At 33.5% G+C, this 20,374-nt stretch overlaps 2 protein-coding genes across 2 annotated transcripts; both read left to right on the top strand.

Moving 5' to 3' along the window:
- The first annotated feature begins 727 nt into the window (after positions 1–727).
- Positions 728–4,520, top strand: LOC127105622 (histone-lysine N-methyltransferase ASHR2). Its single transcript, XM_051042811.1, has 3 exons — positions 728–910; positions 1,121–2,362; positions 4,141–4,520. The coding sequence occupies exon 2, from the start codon at positions 1,134–1,136 to the stop codon at positions 2,340–2,342; it is 1,209 nt and encodes a 402-aa protein (XP_050898768.1). The 5' UTR covers positions 728–910; positions 1,121–1,133; the 3' UTR covers positions 2,343–2,362; positions 4,141–4,520.
- Positions 4,521–6,779: 2,259 nt separating this feature from the next.
- On the top strand, positions 6,780–8,509 carry LOC127107064 (protein XRI1). The gene is made up of 5 exons (XM_051044340.1): positions 6,780–7,032; positions 7,136–7,329; positions 7,406–7,493; positions 7,838–8,002; positions 8,137–8,509. The coding sequence occupies exons 1-5, from the start codon at positions 6,918–6,920 to the stop codon at positions 8,442–8,444; spliced, it is 870 nt and encodes a 289-aa protein (XP_050900297.1). The 5' UTR covers positions 6,780–6,917; the 3' UTR covers positions 8,445–8,509.
- The last annotated feature ends 11,865 nt before the right edge of the window (positions 8,510–20,374 follow it).

Below are 20,374 nucleotides of genomic sequence, written 5' to 3'. Positions count from 1 at the left end.
ACATTCATTTCAACAAGTAATAAACCAGATTAATGCAAGCAATGTGGAAGGAAAAACATGTTATTTACCTGCAATTGCAGCTTCTTTTGCTCCTTTTGATGTTATAAAATATATAAATATTATTTTGGAGTTCAAATGTTGATTGAGAATGAATGGAGATTTTAAGGATTTTGATAGAATAATTGTCTTGGATCATGAGGAAGAAGAATATGATAAAATGTTGTTTTATTTATTTTCCCGCTTGATATTTCTGGAGATGCATCTTCAGAATTGTCACTTATTTAATTAAGGGTACTTCACTTGCCACACCCTTTATGTGTGTATTGAAAATACTATAAGTGGAGATTCCGGAGATGCATCTCTGAAATATTTTTAAACATAAACGGGAGGTGATTCACTTGCCACACCTTATATATTTGTGTATTGATTGTGTCCAAAGATGTATTTCTGAAATATGGAATGACAAATTAAGTTTTCCCATTTGTTCGTCCTCACCCATATAAAGTAATAAATTTAATTGATATGCACTGACAGTCTATATTTTTTTTACACGGTCAATTAATCATAATCGTAAAATCTTTATATATAACTTTTTTTTAATAACATCTAAAATATCTTCTATAAATAGTTGTGATGCAATGATGATGTAAAATTTTATATAAATTTTTTATATAGTGCATGTAAGTAATTTCTTAAAAAAATATTTTTATTTCAATTTATGTTAAACCCTAAACTAAAACACTTGTCAACAGAAATGTAAAACCCTAGAACACAAAAAAAACTCAGCACGCTTTACCGTTGTTGTCTTGTATCAGAAACAAATCGGAGCCGCACTGATACCAACCAACTTGCCGGAGCTCGCCGCCAAAGTTTCTCATCGTTCACCAGAAACAGTGACAACGCCGTCCAGGTTTTCCATCTTTTTTTCTGTTGTGAATTTTCCTTCCCCTTTCAGAACAGAGAAAATGTCGTAGAACAGAGAAAATGTCGTAGTTGATAGACTGTATTGTGTGTATTCAATCTGAAACCCTAATTTATTCAATCATCATTTTCATCCATTACCAGTATTCAGATTGATTCAGTAGAAATTGATAAAATTGCATTTGATTTTGAGAATCAGCTATTGAAAAAAAATGGCAGTTCCAAGTTCCGTTTTGAAGGTAGAAGAAATTCAAGGAAGAGGAAGAGGAATAGTTGCATCTCAGCCTCTCAAAGCTGGCCAAATCATCCTCACAGATTCTCCAATCCTTCTCTACCCTACTTCCCCCTTCTCTCAACACTCTTCCTCTTTTTGTGACCATTGCTTCAAATATTGTTCATCATCTTCACCTGCTTCATGCCCTTCTTGTCACCGATATCGCTTTTGCGATTCGACTTGTCTCTCAAAAGCTCTGAATTCCTCCCATTCTACCTTTGTTTGTCAATCATTATCTAAATTACAATCCAATTCACTTCTCCTTCAACAAGCAGTCGAATGTCAACTCCAAGCTCGTTTTCTTGTTGCTGCTTACAATCTTGCTGTTAACCACCCTTCCAATTTTCAGATTTTGTTGTCTCTTCAGGGTTCTTTTGATAATGATGGTGCAGCTCAGTTTCTACATCCCATTATTTCATCCCTGTTTTCGCATCCGCATAATGAATTGTTTTCTTTGCAACTCACTTCTTCACTTCTTGCTAAGGATAAGCTCAATGCTTTTGGTATAATGCATCCTTTCTCTGAAAATGATGAACATAGGTCTGTTAGAGCTTATGGTATTTACCCCTATGCATCCTTTTTCAACCATGATTGTCTTCCCAATGCTTGTAGATTTGATTATGTTGATGTGAATCCACCTTATCATGCCGATGGTCTTAATAATACAGATTTTGTTATTAGGATGATTCATGATGTTCCACAAGGTAGAGAGATTTGTTTGAGTTATTTCCCTGTTAATGAAAACTATTCTAGTAGGCAGAAAAGATTGTTGGAAGACTATGGTTTTGCGTGTAATTGTGATCGATGTAATGTCGAATCGAATTGGTCAGATAATGAGAGTGTTGAAGAAAATGCAGAGGAGGATAAACAAGAGGTTATGGTTATGGATGATGATGAGGAGGGTGAGCAATATGAAAATATGGAACCATCAGATACTGATAATAACGATTTCCCACATGCTTATTTCTTTTTAAAATACATGTGTGATAGAGCAAATTGCTGGGGAACTTTAGCTCCTCTACCACCTAAGGGTGATACATTATCTAATGTCATGGAATGTAATGTCTGTGGTAAATTGAAGAGTGATGATGACGACATCAATGTTGATGATAAAGGGCAAGATGGAGAAGTTCCCATGGAGGACTAAGCATTCAGGATGACACTTTTGTAAGTCTTCCTGCACCCATCTAAATGTTTTCGTGATTAATTTGTATTTTATTTCATTCTCGTTGCATCAATTTTTTTGCCACTTATACTACTCTGCATTGGTCTGCCCACCAATTTGTGGGTTATTATTATTGTTATGTAATCTTTGCATACATTTAAGTTTGGCATCATTTCCCTAAGCATGCACATGTATAAAAAACTACTATGAAGTTATTGAAGTTTCACCACTTGATTTTCTAAACAGTGACTATAGCTCCTCTCCCTATACTATAGTCAGTTCATCAATTTAGAGGATCTTAATCCTCTGTTCATGATGGTTGTGACTTGGTTTTTGGTTTAAAAGTTAATTTCAAAATCCAAACCCGTCCGTCTAAAAATAAGTTTTATAATTCGAAACATTATTTCAACTAAAAATAAGTTTTATAATTCGAAACATTATTTCAACTAAAAATAAGTTTTATAATTTCTGTTTTTTATTTTGTTTTTAACGCGAAGACATCACCGCCAATGGTCTACGACCTCTACTTGAACCATCATTTTGACCACCACTAGTTACCAAGTCAACTATCACCGCCAACCATCTCTATGACCACCTTTGATAACCATTTTATCTACCTATTATCTTCAATCAAACCTCCACAAACTATCATTAATGATCACTCTGATCACCGTCAACCACCACTCTAATTTCCATCGACCATCATTCTAACCGCAATTAATCACCATTTCATCCACCTCTGATCACCAAATCTGACCACCACTTTGACCATTGCCCAACCCAATGACCATTCCGTCCATTTCAACCACCACTAATCACCACCGCCCACCAACCACTAATGATCCCCACTGTGATATGTGTCTGCCGACTCTTACAATTTTCAAACTACTAAATAAATGTATTATATATTTTTAAAATTTAATTACTTTGCCAACTTAATGATATCAATTGTTTTGATTAAGATATATTTATTATAAATATTTATTTTCAACACTGATTTTGGTTTTTAAAAATTTCACAACTTAAATTTTTTAAATTCAAGATTGAATTTGGCTTTTGAAAATTTCAATATAGAAAATAGAAAAACTATCCTGAAGTTTTTCAGTATTTTCAATACTTAAACTTTTTTTCAGTATTTTATATTTACAAAAAAATATAATTGTGAAGTTTTCTTGCAGTGGCAGAAAACATATGGATCTGTTACAACTGTAGAATTATTTTAGGAGTTTAAAACGTCTGATTTTCTTCCTATGTTATTATTACAATTCGTTCAGGTTTGACCTAATGTTTTTTTTAATGATTTTAACAAAATTGCTGTCAAACCATTATTTGTCTTGGGTCCCTCTCTGTTCTAGTCATTTCTTAAGGGAAAGATAATGCACGAGGCTTAGTCATTGATAATCATAACAAGGGAGAATGGAGATTAGGAAGTAAAAGAATTGGAATACATGCATGCTATCCCTAAAAAGAAAAAGAAATGTAACCCTTTTGTTGAATAGTTGTAATCAATTCAAATATAAAGTTGTCTTGTCTGATTTTTTTCTCCTTTTACCCTCTTTCATAAACGGCTTGTTTATCACACCTTTCAACTTTTTTTCATTTTTCTGTTATGTTTAGAATTTCGAAATGTATCGCCAAACTTTCAATCTCTTGTTTGTTATTGCTGATATCCTCATTTTCTTTGAATTTGATGAGTGTTCCATTCCATTAGCTGTTGCTGTTTAATTATATACATGCATGGTTAACCATTTTATCTAATTGGATCATGGGTTATTTGCAGGATTGATGTATTGCATGCAGATGGAGGGAATTCTTCCTGGATTTTCTGCATATTGCACTCTTTACAAGCCAAGACAAAGCTTAAAGCTCAAGAATCAAATGAAACTTTACTTATGTTTTAGTGAGTGTAATATTATGTTTTATGCTCAGGTTTGATGCTTTTTTTTTTCTTCGAAATTCTGCTTTGAATTTTGCGGGAAAAACATCAGGATCTCAGTTTTTGAAATGCATTATACTTTTATTTTAGATAATAGCAACAATATTATCTTGCTTGATGACAATATTTTGTAGTATTTACTTTTTGATATTATTTTGTAATTTAAACAAATTAAGTTAATTTGTCAAAGCTCAATGGTTTAATCTAATCTTTTATTTGGTGTATATCCTCTTTTTTTTTTTTTAAAAGAAAAGGTACCCCTATTTTAATTTTAAAAAAAATAAAGTGTGTAGATTTAATGAGATGCTTTAATTTAAAAATATAAAAGATGTAGATAAATGATATATTTTAGTTTAAAAATGAAAGGATGTGGATAAAAAAGCACACTTGCATGTCTTTGGGTAAAGTTTACGGAATATGTGCTTTCTTTTTCTATTTAAATTTTTTATACCAAAAATACACTAAGTTGTATAAATTTTAAAGATAAAACCTATAGAAGTTTAGGGTTTAGGTTCTTATGAATTTAAGAATACCTGAATTTCTAATTCTAGGCTTTGCATTAATTAGTAAGAGAAATATGTGTAACCCAAATTTTAGAAGAGTCTGGTGGGAAATAAACATTTAATCGTACCTGTAACAAGGACAATCACCAACTCTCACCAACCTTACACCTAAATTCCAACTCCATATTGATTAATAATGCCTTAATATAATTTCCAAAAAAATGGCCATTCTGCATTAATTAATGCAAAGCAACTTACCAGATGAAAAATAGCATAACTTTAACGATACCCAACACTTTCAAATATTTAATTTTGCGATCAATGCAAATCTAAATCACACTGTTCATATCTTGATCCATAATTTATATCATCATATTAGGTCAAAAAAATTAAATTGATATTTAGTTACATGCATTTTTTTAATTTTATTCTAAAAATAGAAAAGTTTAAAAATTAAGATGATATAAGTACTTACTTATTTAAGATTTCTAGCACGGGATTTACCTTTTTAGGTTATTTTAATGGACTCTTTAAGGATTTTAGTGTAGTGTGCCTTTTCTGGTTTATGATATGAATTAGAAAAAAATTTCTATTATTGTACTAAGCAATTAAAATTTCATGGGCTTTAATTAAAACTTGATTCAATGCTTTGGGCTTAATTAGCATAATCTCCCTAACTCTTCCTCGTAGCATTAAATATTTTCAACATCATAATTGTTTACCTGTTTTATCTAAGTACTCATAAAATGTTGCTATGAATGTAAATAGAAATTGCGTTTTTGAAATTGTTATGAATTCAAATTTCCACCATAGTATCCTTTATTCTCTTAGTCGGTAATTGTTTATTTACATGTCAAAAAGTGACATTTTCCCATAATGTTTCTTTCATAGTTAATGGAGTTAGAATTCAGAATCCCTTTATTAGTATATTATATGTAAGTTCCATCTAAACTATTGTAATACTACATAATTATAATATTATTGTGAATAAAAAGCCTATATTAAAATTCAATAAATTTCGACACAAAGAACCACATAGATTTAGACATATATTGTTGTTAGATTGTGAGTGCAACAATCAATATCCACACAAACTACAATGTCTGTTTGTGTTTGTGAGAGTAGCAAAATTCCACACAATTAAACAAAATTCAAACCCCAAGGATAAAAAAGATGGTCCCTAAGACCAAAATCCATGATTTATTCCATCTTCTTCTTCTATTCATCTTTTTACATGGGCCCCTCAAAAGCATGCCATCTTAGTGGGACCCCCTTTTTTTATTTTGCACCCACCAAGTAGATTTTTCCATGTGGTGGTGGAAAATAGACTTACTATATGAACCCCACCAATGAGTGACATGATATGCAACTAAAATATTGCTTCATCAATTCACAATAATAGATCTATTTAATCATTTCATAAAAATAATATAATTTTGTTTCTTAACCAAAATAACCATAATCTAGTTAAGTATCACTCATAATAACAAACGAAAACGATAGAGCCGATTTAACAATGTAGCACGGGATTCTCTCTCTTCTCTACCCTTACATTTGATCTAAAACACACAACTTCCATGATATGTTTCAGAGATATTCTTATAATATGAACGATAATAAACTCGAATTCATTCGAATAATAAGAGAGGACTATTGAAGGTGGTGGTGGTGGTAGAGTAAAGACAGTTGAAACACCTTGCCCATTGTGTGCATTAGAGAAACAATTGAGTCATATAGAATACAAGGGTCCATGTCAATGAAGGACAAAAAAACACAAAAGAAAAAGCTGAAATTTGAATTATGTCTGTTTGAGGTGGATATGTCTTTTTTGACACACCTAAACTATATTGCTTTTTCATTTAAGACCAGAAACACAATATGATAGCCATAGCAATTATTTAGTCCCCCACATATGTAACCAAATGAAATAAAATTTAAAAAATAAAGTTGAATCTTACTACATTTTCAGAATCCCAAGAAACATTCACTTTTAATATCCTTGCCCCTGCATTGACTGACTCCAACTATATACTCATCCAAGTTTCCATTACTTTTTCTATTTCCTTCCACAACTTGTACATAAATACACCCTTTCTCATCCTTTTTTTTAACCTCAAAATGAATCATCTTCATTCCCTACCTTATACTAATACCTTACTCTATGCTTCTTCCCTAGGTTTGGATTATCATAATAATCTTGGACTTCTCAATTCAGACACCAACATGTCTTTAAGTACTATATATATACTTTTCTTTCTTTCTATAATGTTTTCTAGTATATAGTTTTTTTTGTAACTGGAATGAGTAATGTTAATGTTAATTTTGTGATGTGGCAGTTATGGATGGAAGTGCGGCTTCATTTTCAACTCAAGAGTCTGATTTTTCAACTGGTTATTTAGAAGATGCTTTGGTTGAGTTTGGTGAAAGTTCTAAACGTAGACGTTTACTGCCATATACTGATACTGATGATGAACAAAGCAAGAGTAGTATTACTACTACTACTACTACTTCCATGGATGATTTTGATAAGGTATAGTTGAATATGTTTTTTTGTTTGAAATTGTTGTTGTTTTGGAAATGAGACTGATTGTTATATGTAACTTCAGAATTTCTGGAATTTCAACCCTATATGGAACCAACCAGTTGAGAATTTCTACTGCATGGATCAAATTGAAAGGATTTGTGGATTTTCAGGTATTTTTAGAGAGAGATATGATGATCAATATGGTTGAAAATAATGTTAATTACGTAGCATTGACACAGATACAGACACTATATTGATAATAATTTAAAAAATTTAACTGAACTGATGTGTCAGAGTGTGATGTTTAATACAGACACATGTCAAACACGAGATACACCTTCAATTTGAACTATCTAGGTTATCATTGCAATTAAAACATAAAAAGTTAGTGTTTCCTTTGTAATTAGTTATTGATTGAGAAATGTAAAAAGGATCCCAATGAGATCAAAAGAAAAAAAAAGTACAATATTGTTGATGACTAATGACTGATATTAATTGCTAATTGGTTATTTAGATGAGCTTATAAGTCCATTGAGGAGTAGAATGAATGAGCAACAAAACATTCATGTAGAAGACACAAAAACAAGAGAAGAAACAATATCAGCTTCTGAATCTCCAAATTCCTCCTCATCTTCATACAAAGAATTATTGTCCAAAACCAACAAAGACACCCCACTTGGTATATATTTTCATATATTACTACCTCCGGTCCTTAATAAAAAAAAAACTACTATCTATCTGATCTATATGTAGTTCAGATACATTGATTCTTCAATAAATCTAAAAAATAAATTTTATAATGATTGAAAACAGGAAGTAGTAGTAGTAACGATGAGACGATGGTGAGAAAGAAGAGGATGATAAGAAGCACAAGAGTGGTGTATCCATTTGCATTAGTAAAACCTGGAGGAGAAGAAGATGAAGTGACATTGAATGACATAAACGAAAGGATGTTAATGGCACCAACAAGACCAGTAAGGCATCCAGTTGGTGACTTTGCATGTCGGCCATGCGTGTCTGCAACAGGTCCAGGCCTTTCAGGGAAAGCAGTGGTGGCCCTTACTAGAATCCACACTCAAGGTAGAAGAGGCACCATCACTATTATCAGAACCAAAAACTAGCTAATTCGCAACAATGTCTTATGGCTTATTTACCTTTTACTACTTCTATTGTACCAGCTTTTTCACCCTCCTTATTTTTACTTTCTTTTCATGTCCTTAATTGTAAAGATGGAAACTCACATATATATTTTGTATAATATATAGTTTAATTTTATGTATAAATCTTGTCTAGCTAAAAAATGCAAATTTTAAAAATAACATACTCTAGAAACCCGACACGACCCAAATACATAAAAATCGATAATAATTTTAATAAATAAAAGATTAAATATGTCATTTTAAAAATTTTCATCCACATTTTTATCTCTCCTACAACTTAGTTACGATTTATTACAATTTACGACAGGTTTAACAATAATTTTTGTATTAGAGACAAAAATTATGGATTTAAAATTTTAAGAGAACCATTCTTTACAAAAATATATTTTAAGAGATTAAAAATAAAATTTAAAATATTAAGAAAAGTTATAAATATATTTAATTCATAAATATTACATGTGTATGATCAAAGTCTAGGAACAATATTTGTATATTGAAAATAAATAATAAGAATAAGAAAAAGATAGCACAATGGAATTAAGCTTTTCTGCCACTATTTGAGACTTTGATAAAGGCAGAACCAGAGATGGTGGCATTTGGTGGCACTGTTTCTGCACACTCTCACTTTATTCTTGGTGTGGGAACATTAATATATATGTCTACTATATTATATTTACATGTTAATCAAAATGAAAATTTTCAAATATGTAATATAATTTATTAAAAAAAAGAAGGTTAAGTATTATACAAACAAAATGCCAAATATAAAGAACAAGAATAAATGATTGCTCAACATAGAAGCAAGTATTCTTTTCTTTCTTTCTTAATTTTTCTTTATTGATAAGATAATACTACTTTTTTTAGTAAAGACAGAAAGAAGAAATACTGTGCAGACCTATATATATTTAATTACCAACTTCAAAGATTTTAATCTAACTTTTTTGTAAGATAAAGACAACTTATAGCTGCCACAAGACTTTTACCTTTTTCTTAATTAAAAATTTGTAGAACTAATCTTTCTAATTTCAGCTATTAAATTTTAATTAGTGAAAGCTATTGACAAAGATTCTCCCAATGTATGAGTACACACTAAAGAACAAAAACATATGACAAATGGAGACAACAGTCTCTCTCTTTCTCTCTATTGAATCTAGTAAATTGATACCTCAATCATTTGTCTTACACTTAATGTTTTATTATTTATATGTAGTGGTTACCACAAAAAGCACTAAAATTCTTCATGCCTATTAGTTTTTTTTTGTTTTCATATGTTGTGGCATTTTCCTCATAGGTCAAACACTAATTAAATTTTTAAACATGGTAGATTGCAGCATATCTAATATGGACCCCCATGAAATAATAATTGAATTATTAACACTAAATTTTTAAATATGTATTCACAATCTCTGCATGCTTTATAGATTCATCACTAATTATTTTTTTGTGCTACAAAATTAAATTGTTTGGCCATAGAAATAATTGAAAGCAACACTGTCATAGCTGTACGGCAAAAGTATTTTCTCACTCAACATCTAATCAGACATTTATATGTTTTTTTTAATATAAGATTTTGTGTATATGGTTTTGTCTCCTATAGCAACCATATATTGTCATTATTTAGATGAAAAAAGTTGTCTTAACTTTTTCCTTTTATATTTTCTTCTTGGACCATCTTTTTTTATGCAATTTCATGGACTGATTGTCGTGTGTGAATTGAGTTTCTTATACTTTTTATAATCAATAACACAATTTGAAATCTAGTGATTTTAGTTTGGGAATAAAAATGTTGTGGTTTTAATGTAAGAAATTTTGCAGAAAATCTTTATTCACTTTGAGGACGTTAAGAATAGCTAGATAAATTTGAGTGTTATTTAGAAGGAAAAGTAGAAAAATATTTAATATTATGTTGATCTTGAAATTTAAAAGTGCTGTGAGTTATGATGATGTTGTAATGTAAATAAGCATCAAAGTGATTGGTAGACAAAAAGTGAGGATGGTGCATTGGTTTGACAAGAGCAGCTTTTTATAGGATTTGTAGTCAAAGAATGCAAATCAAGCATGAGTTGGAGTTCAATTTAACATATTGCTAAGGCTTGGGTGGATTAAGCAATCATTCATGTGTGGGTTGGTGTTGTTATTATCGACATCTTATAGGAAGGGTGGCCATATCTATAATGAATTATCTATTTAAAATAATAAAATATTTTAAAATAAATGATTCATTCAATTTTTAATTCATCTTTTTTTTTTTAATTATATCCTTTAATTAATATTAATTTCATCATTTCTAATATTTAATAAGGGATAATTTAGTAAAAATATCATTCTCTATCTTTTATTTATTCATTTTTTTTAATCTGTGTAAAATGTTCAACTGACTCACTCATTGTGGGATAGAGGGGGTACTCTTTTAAGACACAAGAGTTATCATCTTAATTATCACGAAAGATCTCAATTGCAACTGCATTCAACAGTTCTCCGCATTTCACTTATAACAAATAGCAAGTTCGTTATTTACCTTTCTCTCTATATAAATAAGACACCAAATTACGGTAACAAGTTTCAAATCCAATTTTATTTCAATCTTTTTTCTCGTATAATGATTTGAGCTTTGGAATGCTAACCTTACAAGCCCCTCATCTATCGCATAAGAGTTAAGATCCACCGTCGTCGCCGTTCCTACACTCATTTCTGGTTCCAAAATGTAACAGTGGTGTCGTATGAGTGGAATCGACTTCCGATTTCTATGATTTCCACAAATTTACGTCCGCTCTTCAACTTCGTCGATCGTAATCTCCTCATATCAACAGAGAAGATTCATCGCATCTTGATTCAATCAAGCATAATCTCAAATTTGTTTCCTCGAATTTTCAGAACTTCAATTCTGACAATTTCCAATGATGAATGAATCTAAGGTACTCGACCCGCCATTGCGCGTGAAGCCTCTACCACTGCTCTATTAGCTAGAAACCAACCATCGCCCCTCATCCACAAGACACCGAAGATCCGGAAACAATTACTTCATAACATTCATATCTGGTTCAAGCTCTACAGTTAGCCACATCCCTTCAAGTTACGCGGATGGAGACTCATGCTCCTCATCGAATCTTACAATTAGAAGCCTTGTCTGGATTCCACACTTTAAAAGCGAACCTCGACGTGCAGGATGCTCACGAGCTGCTAAATAACATGTTCAACATCGTTTGAAACTAGAGCAACATGCACTTGAAGAGAGGTTTCAACGCTTGGAAGAAAGCCTTCACAATAATCCTTCCCACGGAAATACCGACCAAGAGGTTGTATCAGGAAAAACTCGTACTATTGTCCCAGAATCATTCGTGACGAAGAGAGTCGACACCTTTAGTTTAAGGATTAGTGTAATAACAGGAAGCCTCAAAATCCTTCTCGGAGCCCCGGGGGAGACATAGGTAGTCATGCTACTTCCCCAGCTCAACGACAAACTCGTTTGGAAAAGGTGCAACAAAGCACCCTTTGTCCATAAGAATCCTAGAGAGTAAGGTCCTGAAGTCCATGGAGAAGCTGCCCATGCTGGAGGAGTACGGTAGAAAAAGAGACCTCAACGAGCATGTGTAGCTCGTCAATGACCGGATGAGTTACTCCAAGTGCAAACTATGATAGTCAACATTGATCGGACCAACCCGATTGTGGTTCAATGGTCTTCCAGACAGAAGCATCCGTTTTTGTACGAACTTCCGTGAGAGGTTTTCTGCACATTTCACAACTCTGAAGCGACGACTTATAATGGAAGCCTCCCTAAGAGGGTTCATCCAATGAAAGAAAGAAAGCTTGCAGTCTTATATAGATCAATTCACGCAAGTCTCAATTGAGGTGGAAAATGCCTAAGAAGGTCTTCAGTGTTGGATCTTTGAGAATGGCTTTCTGAGAGACCCCACCCCCATTCAAGAAGAAGTTAGGGAAGAAAAAAGTAAAATCCATCCAGAAAATGTTAACCATGGCTGAACCTTACAGGCTCTTGAAGGAAAATCTGACCACGCGTTTTGAAAAATCCGCCTCTAGCAAGTCCCACTCCATCCGTCTAGCTAAGAAGGAGTCCCATCGACACCGAGATGACTCCGACTGGGGTATGTTAGGGAAGTACGACATGTGCACCTCATGACAGTCTCCCAGGATAAAATTTATCAAGACTGTGTGAAAATGAATTTCGAAAAGGAGGGATATGACCTCCTTACCCTGTCTGAGAGACATCTTGGACGGATAAAACAAAAAAATGTTGCTTCTGTGGGAGCCACAACCACAACACCAATGATTGCATCCAATTGAAAGACATCATCGAAGGACTGATCTAAAGGGGTTGACTAGGTGAATATATCAATGGTGCAAGCGGGATAGAGACGAATCACCTAAAGGCAAGTCTCCCTCGAAGTCTGTAGAGGCCGGAGCGACCAAAGAGAGCAACAAGGCAAGCAAGGGCAAACACCCCTACATCAATGCCATCATTGGGGGAGCACCCCAGAAAAACATTCCCTCTGAAGGCACTATGAAGAGGAATATTATGATGGTCGTCCACCGCAAAGAAGGAAGTACTTCGGCAAAAGTCCTTGGCCGACCTATATTGGGATTCAAAGAAGATCGAAGGCGTTCTCAACATTTATATGAAGAACAATGGTTCATCACAATCTCTCATCTTCAAATACAAAATCTCTTCGTCAGGAAAATCATAATGCACTGACTGATAATTGGTGAGTCAAAAATATTTTCTCACTCAACATCTAATCAAACATTTATATGTTTTTTTAATATAATATTTTGTGTATATGGTTTTGTCTCCTATAGCAACCATATATTGTCATTATTTAGATGAAAAAAGTTATCTTAACTTTTCCCTTTTATATTTTCTTCTTGGACCATCTTTGTTATCCAATTTCATGGACTGATTGTCGTGTGTGAATTGAATTTCTTATACTTTTTATAATCAATAATACAATTTGAAACGTAGTATCTTAGTTTATAATAAAATTGTAATGGTTTTAATGTAAGAAATTTTGGAGAAAATCTTTATTCACTTTGAGGACCTTAAGAATAGCTAGATAAATTTGAGTGTTATTTAGAAGGCAAAGTAGAAAAATATTTATTATTATATTGATCTTGAAATTTAAAAGTGTTGTGAGTTATGATGATGTTGTAATGTAAATAAGCATCAAAGTGATTGGTAGACAAAAAGTGAGGATGGTGCATTGGTTTGACAAGAGCAGCTTTTATAGGATTTGTAGTCAAAGAATGCAAACCAAGCATGAGTTGGAGTTCAATTTAACATATTGCAGATCGCTAAGGCTTGGGTGGATTAAGCCATCATTCATGTGTGGGTGGGTGTGTTATTATTATCGACATCTCATACTAACGGTGACCATATCAATTTCGAATGGTTATTTGAAAGAGATTTTATCTCATCCGTTCTATAACGAATGGTCTTTTTAAAATAAAAAAATCTCAAAATGAATGATTTATTTCAATTTTTAATTCATCTTTTTTCAATTCTATTCTCTAATTAATATTAGTTTCATCATTTCCAATTCTTGATAAGGGGTATTTTAGTAAAAATATCATTATCTCTCTTTTATTTATTTTAATTTGTGTAAAATGGTCAATTGAGTCACTCATTGTGGGACAAAGGAGTACTCTTTTAAGACACGAGAGTTATTATCCTAATAATTACGAAATATCTCAAATGCAACTGCATCTAACGGTTCTCGACATTTCACTCATGACAAATAGTGAGTTCGTTATTTACCACTCCCTCTCTCTATATAAATAACGCACCAAATTGTGGTAACAAGTTTCAAATCCAATTTCATTTCAATCTTTTCCCCATATACTGATTTGAGCTTTGGAGTGCTAACCTTACATGCCTCCCTCTATCGCATATAAGTTAAGATCTACCATCATCGTTGTTCCTACACTCATTTCTAGTTCTAGAATGTAACAGTGGTGTCGTCTAGAGGGAATCGACTTCAGATTCATATGATTTCCACAAATTTATGTTCTCTCTTCAACTTCATCGATCGTAATCTCCTCAAATCAACAAAGTGAAAGCATTCACAATCGAGCGTGAAGATTCATCGCATCTTGATTCAATCAAGCATAATCTCAGTTTTGTTTCCTCGAATTCAGAGATGACTCATACATTCGACCATAACAATCAATTCCCCATAGGAAATCGTGACCCACCCATGTCTGGTAGATAGTCACTCTAGATGTCATGGTGGGGCCAACCACATGTCTACCTCTTACTGGGTATTCATCTGGTGGAGGTACATGGAACCAACCTTTGAGTGATAACAATACCAACGACATCCAATTAACTTCAAGGGAAGACCTTATAAGTTCATAAAGATCCAAAGCTATGCACTAAGGATTCTACAAAAACTGCCTTATACAGGTAGCGAAAGCATTTCATTCCATAAAAGAAGTATACTTACATACTTTTCCATTACAAGGTACTATACATAAAGTACATAAGAACAAGGAGGTCATCGATAAGTCTACTTCTGCAGAGAGACGACCTTCCTATCCTTGACTACTTGATCCAGTCGGATTCGCTTGTTATAGATAGTCAAAGGACAGTGGAAGTGTTCCACTTGCCGCAAAGCATTCTCAAACGATTGTGAAATTGCCTCAAGGTTGGCACTCGTTCATACAATCAGTCAATTGCTGAGTCACCAAAGCATTTCGAGGGTGTAAATATTCTAGTTCTTTTTGAGTAGATGCTAAACTTCCCCAAACAGAAGTTAGAGCCAAATCCGTCTTCACCATGGTCTTCACTAGATGAGTCACCTGGTCAGAGAGGGCACCAATGAGATTCAAGGGAAGCAACACATTATCCACTCCGACAAGAGAGGTAGAAGCTTTCTTTATTTCATACAGGTATTTTTCCCGCTGAAGCTTCAGAGCACGGACGCTGTCATCAAGTCGTTACTTCTCAGCATAATTCTAGTCATACAAAAAATCCTCCCAATGATTGGATCTACCAAGGGCCAAGAGGCACGCTGGATATATCGAGCTAGAGTAGCTAGTTCTCCCACCAAAACAACCTAGAAAATTTTAGTTAAATAAAAGTAGTCCTCGTCCAAGAACGACCTTCAGCTGAATGAAATGTACACCCTGTCAGAAGTTGACGGGTAGTCAGACTTGTGATACCGAAGAAAGTTGACATGCTCTCCAAAAAAGCGTTGCTCCCTTTCGGTTGTATTATCGCCTTATAAGTCAGAGTGGTACTTCATCATGCATATACTCTACACACAATCACGTGTAAAGGAATCACATTATAAATGAATAGATTAAAATAAAAAAACATAGAGGGTCTGGAACATATGAAAAATTGTTCTTCTCTCCTCTAGAGAATGAGCACCTATTAACAACTGGATGCCCATGAGGTACTGCAAGCATTTCTTTTCAACCTCTTCCATGTGATGCTTCCTCTGAAATATCCCAAATTATAGATAAATTTCATCAAATAGCCATTCTAGTACTGAGCCTCATCATAAAAATCCCATTCGGTGTACATGTAAGTATTGTTCCCCAATAGAAAGTGGCTCTCAGTCTAGTACTTAGAGAACAACTCAACACATCTTACCTATATCCCGTCTCCAATGGCGCAAATAGTAGCATGCACTTCGAGGATGATGGGAGCAATAAGAAAGAACTGATATTCAAAAGACTGCAACACCAGAAGATGCCCAATGCCTTGCAGAGTCGACTCCGAATAGACTAAACTCGTACTACGGGTCTGAGTTGCAAAGCCACGAAGGAATTTAAAAGTATGGAAGAAAAGGATTACATAACGCTTTCTGTTCAAATATTCGCACCAATATTGGTACAACTTCACGTATCCCAAGTTGGCAGGATGAAGTCGTGAATGAGAAATCTCAAATGTTTCAGAACCTCTATATCAAAAGTAGAGAAGGGAAGACGAAGACCCATGACGGAGAAAATGCATTCGTAAAAGGGGATAACACAATCACCATATTTGTTGCATATCCTTTCTCCTCAAAAGAACTTAAAATTCCCAAGTAGGAAGATGGACCAACTTTAGTAAAGGTGTCATCAAGACCGTCCACCTTTACAAAATCAGAAACACTGGATGAATAAACATCCATCCAAGAAGATGGAACATATTTTTGGGATTTATGAGTACTCTTCTATAATTTCTTACTCATAATACACTAACTTTTCAAATACATGAAAGTGAGAGCACCAAAGAAGAAGGTGGTTAGAAAACTGAGAAAGTAACTTAAAGAAAGTAGATTTTACTCCTAAGAAGTTATTTTACATGTAAAAGACTTCCCAAACGTGTCAAATCACTCACACACAATACTCAAGTGTTTTAGTTCTCCAGGAATCACAATGATGATACCTCCTAAAATACGTTTGTAGTATGGTGCATTAAATGCACAATTCCCTAAAATGGAAATCAAAACGTTTCTCCTTCGTTTATCCAAAGGTGACCAAAGAGTGGTAAGATCCCAAAGCTGGAGCATCAATCCCCACCTTCACACACATTGACAAGGGTTTGGATGGTAATTGTTTTGGGCCAACCACATCATCCCAATCGACTACCTAAAAGGGCTCTCAATCCTTCTTGAATATTTGAAGCACACGAGGCTTATCATCCTAATGATTGGCGATGACAATTTGACCCATCCCTAGTGGACACCCACAAAAATATCCCCAACAGGTAAGATAAACAACCGCAAAAATGAGTACATGCACAAACTTAGATGATTACCCACTAAAATAAGCAGATATGGATGCGAGTATGGACATATTAGTACCCAGGCAACCCCATACATACACACATACAATATATATAATTATATATTATATATATATATATATATATATATATATATATATATATAATATATATATATATATATATATGCATATTAATTTTTAAAAATATATCAACATTACTTGATATATTTATTTTTATTAGAAATGCAGGTAACAAAAATGAGTATTGTGACACCATAAATCTGGAAACTTACATAAAAAAGTTTACTCGACAATTTAAAGTGTCACCAACGACAACCCTTCAAAAAATCATAAAAGACATGTGACGACATGCAGCAGAAAATCATTTCATAGCAACTTCATTTTAAACTTAAAATAAAGTATTAGCTTTAAAACATCAAAGTCAACATTAACTCAAAAACATAACAAACACCGTATTCCCGATGTTACAAGATCAGAGCAGTAGGACCACTAAGTTACAATAAAGTGATAAATAAAAGGAAAAATAGCTCCAACAAGTGACCTTCCACACACAACAACAACTTTACTCCTGAGTATCTGCAAGATGTTCATGGTGGACAACATTAAGGAAGTGGGGTGAGAAATAAACTTTAATATAAACTTTGTAAAGAATACAAAGATAGAGAAACATACAATATGTCATACATTCAATACACAATCAAGATCACCATAATATCATACCCATTCACAACAATATGCAATTATACGTAATGCAACTCAAACATTACGTGATGCTATGCATGTGGTACCAAATCAACATTTGGTTCTTGAACTGAGCTCTAACATTTGAGCTTCAAGTCTCCATTCTGAGCTCGGGACAAATCACAAATCTCAACATCTGAACTCGTGACTCACCTATTTGGTTATTCATATGAACCAGGTCCTAACACCTGAATCTCGGGCCCCAATATTTGAGCTCTAAGCCCCAACATCTAAGCTTGGGACAAGTCACTAGTCCTAACATCTGAACTAGCGAATATGCCTTTTTTTATAACAATGACAACATATGAGGCATGACATACAATAATGCAATGAAAACAACACAATAATGATTACAACCCAACATCTGACTATAAACACTCATGCAACAATAACAATGTAACAACGATTATCCAAACATCTGACTATAAACGATCATGCATTAAATGCATCACCAGTAGTTCTGCCTCCGAACTACATATCTCAACAATCATAAACAAGTATTTACAATAATTCACATAATTATCCTTGCACTCCACATAATATATTCACACATATTCATCAATAGTTTAAAATATTAACCTTTTATCACAATACCACTCACCAACAATGTAATTCATATTATTACTTATGTTAAACCACCAACAGGGTAAGGCAACAACTATTCAAGGAAACTATAGCCTTATCAAAACAACTCTAAAGAGCCAAATTACTCAGATCCCAACTCAACTCAATAATATTATTATACATTACTCAATAACTTAATTTTAACTCTTTTGCCTTACCAACCTTAAACAAATAAAAATATTACTCAAAAGGTAACTTTATAATATCAACAATGCTCCAAACTCAACTCAAGTGCATCCTATATTCTGATCTCCAACTCTAAACAACTCAAAAGCAACTCTAACAACTCTAACCAAATAAAATAGGACTTTAAACTCATCAAAAAGGTAACGAAAGATCACCACACTCAAAATTGCTCAAAACTCTAGACCTAATTCTAAAATTGTCTCACTTCAAAATAGTACCAAATATTATTGACTTATGATAAAATCATGAAACTCTCCAGTCCAAAATATATTTAAATCCTCTTTCAAACGCACTTAACTGCACCTCTCTAGGAGTTACGAAACTCTAGTTCTATTAGTTTCAGTTCATCCTTATCGCTATAATTCCTACATAAACTCTAAAACAGAATGTCTGACTTGAAAGTTATATACTCATTATAATGTTACTAAACTCCCCTGTTTAAAAGATCATTATATTATCTTTCTAATGCAACTTACAACACCCCAAAATGACTTATGAAACTCAAGTTATGCGTTAAACATGATAACCAACATATGACTGAAATTGACTACACCTCTGGTATAAAAATGGGCAAACTACTACTGTTGTAGCGCTCTTAGACCCAATTTATCTACTTCAAAAGAAATATTATCACGTTAGATTTCCAACGCAACTAACGACATCCTAAAAGGACTTACAAAACTTAAGTTATGCATGAATTAGGACGATCAATCTCCGTCTATGTCTACCTGCGATTTTCTGCACTTTTCTTCCCATTAATCAAATTCGAAACTCGCCCATTTCGCCTATTTGGGTTCTAACTGAAGGAGAAGGGAGATCCAAAATGCAGCGGAATTTAAAATTTATCCTTTAGTGATCCTTACGAATGGGCATGATCAGTGATAGAATTGTTACCTCTTGTGAAGATTGTAACCTTTGATGCAGATCTACGGAGCGATCACGAACGTTGAACGATGACAACGCCTCTACTCAGTCCACACGAACGGATTCCTTCAATCTTAGTGCTAGCTGCTACGAATGAAGGCTTTGAGTGAGAGAGAGAGAGAGAGAAACGAAATTGCAACTGCACAAATGTTTCTACACAAGGGTTCTATTTATAGAACCACTTGTGTGGGCTGCAAGCTAAAAAGCCCACTCAAGTGTATGTGGCCCATATCTTATAATATGCCAAAATCACTTAAGCGCGTGGTACCTTACCATATTTCATATTCTTCTTAAGTACACCGTACCTTACGATGTTCTACAATTCACTTAAGGACACCGTACATTACTGTATTCCTTAGTTACTATATCTCTCATCAATCCGTCCTTTTGTGTGTGACCCTGTAGGTTTTCGCGGCATTGGCAATTATATTAAATCACGTATTTAACATAATAAACAGTGAGCGGTATCTAGCAACACATCACTGCTACCCAAGACACGAAAATGTCATGTGATCTGACAAATCCTTCTGTGATAATACTTATGTGTACAATTACCCTTTTGCCCTTATGTCTATATTGAACAAAAGGCATAAACCGTGTCATCCTTGTCCAGTTTAATATTGGGCCCATAGACATTTATCTTGTTACGCAGGATGGGAAAA

The sequence above is a fragment of the Lathyrus oleraceus genome, chromosome 7, assembly GCF_024323335.1.
Source record: "Lathyrus oleraceus cultivar Zhongwan6 chromosome 7, CAAS_Psat_ZW6_1.0, whole genome shotgun sequence".
NCBI lineage: Eukaryota > Viridiplantae > Streptophyta > Magnoliopsida > Fabales > Fabaceae > Lathyrus > Lathyrus oleraceus.
The sequence above is the reverse complement of the archived record's forward strand: the minus strand, read 5'-3'. Positions and strand labels throughout refer to the sequence as shown.

Excerpts from the sequence above, each read along its gene's own strand:
- LOC127105622 (XM_051042811.1), top strand. The coding sequence starts at position 1,134 with ATGGCAGTTCCAAGTTCCGTTTTGAAGGTAGAAGAAATTCAAGGAAGA.
- LOC127107064 (XM_051044340.1), top strand. The coding sequence starts at position 6,918 with ATGAATCATCTTCATTCCCTACCTTATACTAATACCTTACTCTATGCT. Across the intron at positions 7,033-7,135 it reads AGACACCAACATGTCTTTAA|TTATGGATGGAAGTGCGGCT; the intron begins GTACTATATATA and ends GTGATGTGGCAG. Across the intron at positions 7,330-7,405 it reads CCATGGATGATTTTGATAAG|AATTTCTGGAATTTCAACCC; the intron begins GTATAGTTGAAT and ends ATGTAACTTCAG.